This window comes from Gymnoscopelus microlampas (genome assembly GCF_963454915.1).
Source record: "Gymnoscopelus microlampas genome assembly, chromosome: 20".
In the NCBI taxonomy this organism is placed as follows: Eukaryota; Metazoa; Chordata; class Actinopteri; order Myctophiformes; family Myctophidae; genus Gymnoscopelus; species Gymnoscopelus microlampas.
This window is the reverse complement of record NC_139957.1, coordinates 46,662,646-46,673,251: the sequence shown is the minus strand read 5'-3', so window position 1 is coordinate 46,673,251 and position 10,606 is coordinate 46,662,646. Positions and strand designations below refer to the sequence as shown.

Sequence of the window (10,606 nt, the reverse complement as noted above, 5' to 3'; positions counted from 1 at the left end):
ATGACTTCCTAACTGTGGTGTGACCCACATGAATAGAAAAAAAAAGTAGCAGATCTACAAGCTCTAAACGCGGCGCGAAGCGACGCGTTTAGAGCTTGTAGATCTGCTACTTTCTTTTTTATTTGAATCCTGAAAAGTAACAGTTTTGAAACATATGAGGTTTCCCCCCGACAGAGAGGTTATGATGTTATGAATGGAGGATTATGTACCTTTTGAAGAATATAACAGTAATATATTACATGTAATATAAGGGAGTGAAAGGGCTGCGTTTAGTGCCTCCTGAACAGATGTATTTTAAACCAGTGGCCATAACATTTCAGTTAAGTCCAGTATGTATGTCAAATTATCATATTATTATAAACATCTAAACAGTATAATGGCAAACAAGTATTGCTTTCTAATCAATAACAGCTGCAATAGTGAAGGTTTTGATTTGTATGGGTGTAACAAACATTACAGATCAGCAGGTTAACACAACGTTTGTCCATGTTTTAAACATACAATAAAAGTTTACATGTTCAACTCTCTCTGGAGTAGACACTCTGTAGTACCCCTGTGTGCCCCTAGAGGGCACTCTGTGATGTTCTTAAAGCCACCAGAGCAGACCATAGGTACACACACCACTGTGGATACCAGAGGCCTCGTTTAAAAAGAAACATCTACAGGGTGACAAGAAAAAGTGAGCACTTTTATAGCCCTGTTTTTTTTTTTTTTGGTATGCAAATTATACCGAAAATAGGTAATGTACAAGCTATACAAATTGGTGTCCTGACCTGAAAATGCATTTTCTGTTTAATAAAGAGCTGGAGAGACATGGAGACTCCTGTTAGTGGACTAACACTCGATTATAACACATTGATTGATTGATTGAAATTTTTATTAGGCAAAAGAATGTAAAACAACACAGTTACATTTATAATGCTTTTGTCTAAAAGTTTTCCGTTGGGGTCCTTGACACAAAAAGGTTTGAGAACGACTGATTTAGAAGGCATTTTTAGAATTGGCTTCAGGTCTTAATGAGTAAAAATGACTGAGTGAAGATGATGAGTTGGCCAAAATAAAGTGTGGTAGGAAACCACTCTTTTTTTCCTCTAACACAGTGGTTCTCAAACTTTTTCATGTCAAGGACCCCCAAAATGATTTGTATTTGGCTGCGGACCAAAAATAGGGGGTGTTTCTAGTTAAGCTGTGCCGTTTATGAGGTTTCTTTTTTCTTTTTTACATGAACAAGCAGGTTTTCCATTCCTCCTCGGTGGGATTATTATAGCATATACATACCTCTATATGTCAATCATTTCATTACGCTGTATATACAGTAAGGTTACAGGATACAGAAGGTTAGCCTGGAGCCAAAAAAAAACTAAAGCTTCAAACTTCAGGTTGATTTTCACCATAGTGCTGGTAGAAGTACTCAGATTACATTTTCTTTCTTTCTTTCGTTTTTTCCCTTATCTCATTCAATCCGAAAACGCATCTGTGTGTCATTTTTAGATTTCTTTGGCTATTCAAAAATAGCAGATCTACAAGCTCAAAAGCGTGGCACCTGAGCTTGTAGATCTGCGGCCAAATGCAGATAACGTATTGTAGGTGAGTGCAGTGAGCACTTTTAAAGGACAACTTTTTTTTTTTTTACAACCAAGGTGTATTTATATTTAAGCTTGTAATTAAAGTAAATAAAAGATGAGTGTTTTTTTTTATTCATTTACTGCTTTCTATAGTTTTAGCAATTTTCGCGATCTTTTTTTACAGTGGGCGGGGGCATTCTGTCCGGTGGCTAAATATGTCTTTTTTTACACAATAAAAAAAGGTCCTGTGGTCTTTGATGGTCAGATGTGAGTTAATGGGGTCTAGAAGAGAGACAGAATGCCCACTGTAAAAAATATCGCGAAAAATGCTGAAACTATAGAAAGCAGCAAATTAAAATGAAATAACACTCATCTTTTATTTACTTTAATTACAATCTAAAACATAAACCTTGGTTGTAAAAAAAAACAAAGTTGTCCTTTAACATTGCATCTTATGAGCGGTGGGGTTCATTTGGTGCCGGCCTGCGCGCGCACACTGGTTCTTATCAGTGTGGCGTGGTCTGATAAGGGCTCTATGCTCTATACAGCCTCAATGTACAACTTACACCACTTCACACTGAGTTCAAGCCTAGTTATAGCTTAAATGGCTTCTAAAAAAGCCATTTAGCCGGGAAAGTATCTGTGTATCTGTATTTTTATATTTCTTTGGCTATTCAAAAATAGCAGATCTACAAGCTCATAGCGCGGCACTCGGTGCCGCGCTATGAGCTTGTAGATCTGCTATTTTTGTTTTTTTATGTGAAAATTTGTGCAAATCTTTAAACATATATATATATATATATTTTTACATTCAAAGTACATTCAAAGATTTGCGCTCATCTTCACGATTTTTCTAAAAATAGCAGATCTACAAGCTCATAGCTATGAGCTGGTAGATCTGCTATTTTTGAATAGCCAAAGAACTCTAAATTGACGGAGATACTTTCCCGGATTGAATGTGTTTAAGCTATAACTACTAGACCATACCCGGTCGACGCATCCGTGGGGGGATATGCGCACATGATCTGGCAACCCGGGAGGCAGTTCGTCCCATAGCTGGGCAGCCCCGTAACCATGGCGACAGTGTTTGACACAAAAACGCTAATAAGAAGCTGAGATTTGATGAAATCGAAAAACGGGCTTCACAGTTAAGTTCAGATGGTAATGGTCAATGGCTGTGTGCAAAATCAGAGCAATTGCTCCAGCCACTGAGGAGAACCGGGTGGTCGTGACACCACTACAAACGGACGGACAAACAGAGTTTACTAGAATTATAGTAGGATAGGCTAAGTTTGTACTTAGCGTGAGGTGGTGCAACTGGCCCCCTGCAGAAGCTGTGTGGCCCCTAGTCGTGACCCCAGTCAGTACACCCCCACCTTCCTTGATTGTATCACCTGTGTGAGTTGTAATTAAGGGGTGATCAGTCTGCACCTGTGGGAGAGAGAGAAGGCTGAAAGATGTGTGCTGAAACTACAGAAGAGGGAGGTTTGTAAGTTTTATTATTTCCATGTCATGTAAAGCATTGGTTCTCAAAGTGGGGTCCGGGGACCCCCAGGGGTACTTGAGGGGGTTCCAGGGGGTCCCCAGCTAAATGATGGATAGGAACCAAATGGACCCTTATGGGTCTGTAACTCTGAGAGTGTACAAATGGACCCTAACGGGTCCATTTGGTTCCATTTGTACACTCTCAGAGTTAAATTAACATTGATTTTATAATATAAATGCGGGTCCCAGAGGTATAAATGCCATTAATCGGGGGTCCGTAGCCCTAATGCATGTCAAACTGGGGGTCCTTGACATTAAAATGGTTGAGAATCACTGCTAGAAAGCCGTATATAAACCTTCTCTTATTGGGGTCCCTGGCTTATCTTTTGAAATGGGGGTCCGCGGGCTAATAAGTGTCAATTTGGGGGTCCTTGACATGAAAAAGTTTGAGAACCACTGATGTAAAGAGGTGACGCATAGTTGGACGCAGACAGAATTGTTGTGATTTTTGTTTGAGCATGTAAATGCCAATGACAATATTTGACTGCTTTTTTTTAATGCCATTTATGCAGTGGTGGAGAGTAGAACTAAGTAGATTTACTTAAGTACTGTACTCAAGTACAGTTTTGAGGTATTTGTACTTTACTTGAGTATATGTCCAATACTTTTACTTCTACTCCACTACACGTCAGAGGCAAATATTCTACTTTTTTTCTCCACTACAATTATTTGAAAACTTTAGCTACCACAGTAGTTACTTTGTAGATTTTGATTATTATTACAAAACATACATTAACCACTTCAGCCCTATATACATTTCTGCCATTTGAAAATAGCAGATCTACAAGCTCACAATGCGTGGCGATGCGACGCATTGTGAGCTTGTAGATCTGCTGTTTTCAAACGATTTTTATTCATTTGAAAACTTGAAATGGGACATTCTGCATAAATAGTACTTTTCATTTGGTACTTTAATTACTTTTTGATGCCAATACTCTTGTACTTTTACTCAAGTAAATTTTTTATTCCGGACTTTTACTTATAACGGAGTACTTCTACATTGCAGTATTGATACTTTTACTTAAGCAAAACATTTCAGTACTTTTCCCACCACTGCATTCATGTAACTGTATTTTGTTTTATTGCACTTTTACTGTGTTACAAGTTTCACTTCTGATACAAGGATCAATCCTGACTCCTGTCTGTATGAACACAGCAACAACAGCTGCAGCTGATTACAACACAAAGATGAAACCAGTTACACTAATTAAACACAGACAGGAGACAGTGCAACACATGCGCCACTTAAAGACATGCACACGCGCGCACGCACGCACGCACGCACGCACGCACACACACAAACAGACTTCGCACACACGTACGGGCACAAACACACACGCAAATGCATGCGCACACACAAAAATGATTGATCTACAATTTGAGTAAAAGTACTTCAAGTACTTAAAAGTAATTTCATTTAAAATTATGATCTCAGTATAGAGCTATTTAACACTGTTACTGAACAAACACTCTATAGCAATGATTACTATCACAATATAGAGCTATTTAGCACTGTTACTGAACAAACACACTATAGTAATGATTACTATCACAATATAGAGATATTTAACACTGTTACTGAACAAACACTCTATAGTAATGATTACTATCACAATATAGAGCTATTTAACCTTTTAACAAAAAACCTTTTGTTTTAACAAAGAAATATCACTTTAAGAACTTTATTTAAGATAAAATAAAAAGTTAAAACATGTAGCTGAGACGTTTGGAGACACGGGGACAGCTGAGACATATTTCTACTAGATGCTGCACTAACTCATCTGGGCCAGTGGTGGAAAAAGTACTCAATTGTTTTACTTAAAAGTATCAATACTGCAATATAGAAATAGTCTGTTCCAAGTAAAAGTCTGGAATTCAAAATGTACTTGAGTAAAAGTATTGGCATCAAAATGTACTAAAAGTAGAAGTAGGCCCACTCATTATGCAGAATGTCCCATTTCAAGTTCTCCAAATTAATGTATACAAATCAGTTGAAAATAGCAGATCTACAAGCTCACAATCCTTCTATCGGTATAGTATAATGGCAAAGAGGGGAAAAAAGAGCACAGAGTGAAAGTTTACTAAGTGTTAACATTGTGCTGCAGATTAAAGCTTCTCATAGATGTTGGTTTCATGTTAATGTGTATTTGCAGACATTTAACAACTTAAACCGTCATGTAGTGTATAGTGGGGGTCCCTGCTTCATATCTCTCTCAGTTAGGGGGTCCTTAGCCTGAAAAGGTTGAAGACCCCTGCTCTGGACAGATGTTCTCCACTATATCTGGTTCTCTAGACAGATGTTCTCCACTATATCTGGTTCTCTGGACAGATGTTCTCCACTATATCTGGTTCTCTGGACAGATGTTCTCCACTATATCTGGTTCTCTGGACAGATGTTCTCCACTATATCTGGTTCTCTGGACAGATGTTCTCCACTATATCTGGTTCTCTGGACAGATGTTCTCCACTATATCTGGTTCTCTGGACAGATGTTCTCCACTATATCTGGTTCTCTAGACAGATGTTCTCCACTATATCTGGTTCTCTGGACAGATGTTCTCCACTATATCTGGTTCTCTGGACAGATGTTCTCCACTATATCTGGTTCTCTGGACAGATGTTCTCCACTATATCTGGTTCTCTGGACAGATGTTCTCCACTATATCTGGTTCTCTGGACAGATGTTCTCCACTATATCTGGTTCTCTGGACAGATGTTCTCCACTATATCTGGTTCTCTGGACAGATGTTCTCCACTATATCTGGTTCTCTAGACAGATGTTCTCCACTATATCTGGTTCTCTGGACAGATGTTCTCCACTATATCTGGTTCTCTGGACAGATGTTCTCCACTATATCTGGTTCTCTGGACAGATGTTCTCCACTATATCTGGTTCTCTGGACAGATGTTCTCCACTATATCTGGTTCTCTGGACAGATGTTCTCCACTATATCTGGTTCTCTGGACAGATGTTCTCCACTATATCTGGTTATCTGGACAGATGTTCTCCACTGTATCTGGTTCTCTAGACAGATGTTTTCTACTGTATGTGGTTCTCTAGACAGATGTTTTCTACTGTATGTGGTTCTCTAGACAGATGTTCTGTACTGTATCTGGTTGTCTAGACAGATGTTCTCTACTGTATCTGGTTCTCTAGACAGATGTTCTCTACTATATATGCAGCAAAGCCTCTGGGTTCTCTGTGATGTCGGGCGCGGCCATAGACGTGTGGCGCAGGTCGAACATCAGCAGCACGATGTAGACCATCTCAAAGAGCAGGACCACGCCCAGCACCACGGACCACCACGCCACCACCTTCACCTTGGCCCTGAACAGCACCCTGACCCGCTCCTCCACGAATCCATCATCGTCGATCATCCCCATGCACTCCTTGTGCCACTTGTCGTACCTCTCTCCCCGGGGCGTCATCTCCTCGGCGTACGCCTGGCACAGCTTCAAGTGGAACACCTCCGTCACGCAGGCGGCGGCGGAGGGGGATATCGACCCCTCGACCTGCTCGGGGTCGCACTTCTCGGTCCCTTTCGCCTTCATCGCCCTGTCGTAGTACTGGTTCATCTCCTTGGCCAGGTCCTCCCGCCGCATGAAGCCCGGGGAGCCCGTGGCCAGCAGCGCCACGAACAGCACGAGCACCGTGGCGAACAGCGCCCTCAGCAGGCAGAGGTTGTCGGAGAAGCTGGCGTAGAAGCCGGCGAAGCCGACGACCATCAGGAGGACCCCGAGGGAGATCAGCGCGTAGACGCAGTACAGGGACGTCATGGGGACCCGGTCGAACTTCAGCAGCAGGATGGAGGTGAGCGCCGGGGTGTGTCTGAGCCAGAAGGCCAGCACGCCCAGGATGATGCACCCCATCAGCCAGCAGAACACCTGGAACAGGATGAGCAGGAACTTGGCGTAGCGGGCGCAGCCCTGGACCTTCACGATGGACGACTTCACGCGCTGCTTGACGAAGCGGATGCGTCTCCTCACGGAGGTGAAGTACGGGACCCTTATGCCCCTCACCTTCCTCATGATCCTCGCGATTCCAAACGTTTAAGGTATGGCCGGCCATGGGTTCGGTCGAGCGTTTAAATACTGCGCCCGTCCGGCGAGGAGTGACGCGGTCAGGCCTCTCGGTCCAATCATATGAGGTCAACACGTAATGATGACCATATATGGCTAGGTGGTAGGCTAGGTCATATTTCCAGTTCAAACTAAATAGATCTATATTGTGATAGTAATCATTACTATAGAGTGTTTGTTCAGTAACAGTGTTAAATAGCTCTATATTGTGATAGTAATCATTACTATAGAGTGTGTGTTCAGTAACAGTGTTAAATAGCTCTATATTGTGATAGTAATCATTACTATAGAGTGTTTGTTCAGTAACAGTGTTAAATAGCTCTATATTGTGATAGTAATCATTACTATAGAGTGTTTGCTCAGTAACAGTGTTAAATAGCTCTATATTGTGATAGTAATCATTACTATAGAGTGTTTGTTCAGTAACAGTGTTAAATAGCTCTATATTGTGATAGTAATCATTGCTATAGAGTGTTTGTTCAGTAACAGTGTTAAATAACAGTGTTATCTATTGGTGGCACCACGAAATGGCCGCCACTGCTATGCCCTAACTGGTGTGGCTCAGCCAGTAGGAGGGGCTAACTTTGAATGTTGTCTTTTTAAGCCCCCCTGCCCCCACCCTCCCCTAAAAGAAAACCTTGAACAAGAAAAATATCTTTGAACATTGTGTTGACATTTTTTGAATATTTTGGCCCTTAATGACACACACACACTAGGTTCACCAAGTTGGAAGTGGTAAAATGCATGTCTGGGACGCTTACAGTGTTTGGGCAAACTACTATGTACAACTACAAAGTGAGAGTCCAAATTATATACTTTTCACACAAGTTTACTGTTTACTGTAGGTGCCCTGTGTTTGTTCAAGGTATGCATGCCACACACACTATAGGGCTACAACTATATATATATATATATATATATATATATATATACACACACACACACACACACACACACACACACACACACACACACACACACACACACACACACACACACACACACACACACACACACACAAATAAACTGCCCACAAACAGTTCGGAAACTTCAGGCAATTCTCCCCTTCAATAATCCCAATTGGTATTGTGTTTTATATATTTTTTATCATTGATTAGTCACCTTTACAACGAGATATAACTGAGGATCGTGCAATGAGTACAGCTAAACGTGTGGGTGGTGCCTCCAAAAAAAGTGCCGAAATCCCCCAATATGCTTCTGTTGGTAATCGCTCTTCTTTTGAAAATAGGGCAAGTGAAGCTGGTATTCCGTTACCGGTTCCGGTACCATTTTGCAGGCAGGTGTGTGTCAGTCACAGGTGTTTGCCAGTCACAGGTGTGTGACTGGCACCTGAGCATGGGTCCTGCAACTTTGACATCTGTCTTTGGTACTGTTGTGTAAATCTTGCCTGTGAATCTCTGGAAGAAAACCTACGGTTCCTCAGTGAAGCAAGCTTCCCTGTTGAATTCACCAGTCTCACAGAGCTTGGTCCTAAGTTAGTAAATGGTACCAGGGCTGACACCACATAATGCTGTCACTCTGCATAACGGAACACCAGCTTCACTTGCCCTGTTGCACGGGCCTTATCCTGAAGGGACAAACGTGGCATCTTTCCATGGGGGCAGTGTTGCTGGAGCATACACAAACTCAACTACGTTGCAGAACCCATGCTCAAAATGTATATATAGTCTTAGTCACAGTCTTTCAAATAAAATGTATTTAGTTTTAGTTGACTAAATGTCATAAGATTATAGTCGACTAAAATGTATGTTGGCGGTGCCTTGATGGCGTCGTAATGCTGGATTTTACACTTGGTTGCATGCTGAAAATAGCAGATCTACAAGCTCACAACGCGTCGTGCTGCGGCGCGCTGTGAGCTTGTAGATCTGCTATTTTCAGAGCGCAACACCAGAGTACAACCAAACATAAAATGACTTGTCTTTTATTTCTACTGGATCTCTTCTCCACTAGTCATAGTTCTACTGGATCTCTTCTTGTCAATATGTTTAGTCATAGTTTTAGTCATCAGAGCTTAATTTTTATTTAGTTTTCGTCAGTGAAAAAGGTCGTCGACCAACATTTCTCGTCGTAGCTTCAGTCGACAAAATTAGCACCGCCTCCCCGCTCACCCTACGGTCAAACCATGTGACCTACATCTATCACACGTCCAACAATCCAACCCAGTGCACAAACACAACATATAAAACCCCATTGGGCTCCTACAGTGGGATGTGAAAACAAATGCACTACAAGTGTGGTCAAAAAAAATTAAAAAGCAATAGTAGAGGAGACAGACTATAGGTGGAGAGTCTGTCATCCAAACACTAAAAGGCGGCCATGATGTTTCATTCAACATGATGTTTGTAGCATGTTTAGACCATAGACTGTATAAATGAGATGGACAAAGCCACTCCGCTGCTTTCTACAGACCGAAAATGAAGCCGATTGTTCCACGACTGTAGGTCCGCCATCTTTCAATATCGCGTCAGAATGAGACCAGACCATTATTGGTTGGGTAGCTTGTCAATCAAGAGCGGGGGGGGCGGGGAATGAATGCTATTGGTTGTGCAGCTTGTCAATCAAATCATCCCGCCCCTCCTAGAGAATAGCCTACTTTATCGTCAATTTTAAAATAAATAGGACCATAATTTAGCAAAACGCATATCCTGATGATTGAAAGGAGACTTTAAACTAGCGACTGGAAGCATATAGAATTTATGACAATTTTTATTACAGTAAGAAAATCTAGTCTAAAGTTTGTCAAAAAACCCATTCACTTGCGTTAAAATAAATTCTTTCTGACACCGCAGGTCGGCGCAGGGTAAAACAGCGCCACTCTGGCCATTTTGTCGGCCTCATCGTAAATATCTAAGACTTGCCCCTTGGTTTAGACTCAACATGCTGCCATAAGGTCAGTGTAATTGTGATGTTGTGGTCACTTATTAGCAGGGACGTGCACAGATAGACTCTAGGTGGCGCTAGAGCTTGTGATGTTGTGGTCACTTATTAGCAGGGACGTGCACAGATAGACGCTAGGTGGCGCTAGAGCACCTGCCCTTTGCCCTCTTGACCAGAAGTGCCCTTTTTTTTTCCGTTTACAGCAGGGGTCTTCAACAGGGGGTCCGGGACCCCTAGGGGGTCCTCAGAGTTACTACAGGGGGTCCGCCAAATCTTTATGTGATATGATTTTTCTTTTTTACCATAACCACTCGAAACCTAGCATCCCTTTTCTGAGGAGAACTTTAGCCAAAAATAGCAGATCTACAAGCTCACAACGCCTCGCGCTGCGAGGCGTTGTGAGCTTGTAGATCGGCTATTTTTGGCAAAGAGGTATAGGTGTAGAGGGGAAAAAAGAGCAGACCAAATAAACCAAAAAAAAGTATAATTTACTTGAGCACCTGCCCCTCAAAATGTCT

At 41.8% G+C, this 10,606-nt stretch overlaps 1 protein-coding gene across 1 annotated transcript; it reads right to left on the bottom strand.

The window, feature by feature from the left end:
* Positions 1-6,281: 6,281 nt before the first annotated feature.
* Positions 6,282-7,139, bottom strand: LOC311036173 (CD81 antigen-like; the record flags this gene model as incomplete). Its single annotated transcript, XM_084044700.1, has 1 exon — positions 6,282-7,139. One exon carries the CDS (start codon positions 7,137-7,139, stop codon positions 6,282-6,284), a length of 858 nt encoding a protein of 285 aa, XP_083900826.1.
* Positions 7,140-10,606: the final 3,467 nt, after the last annotated feature.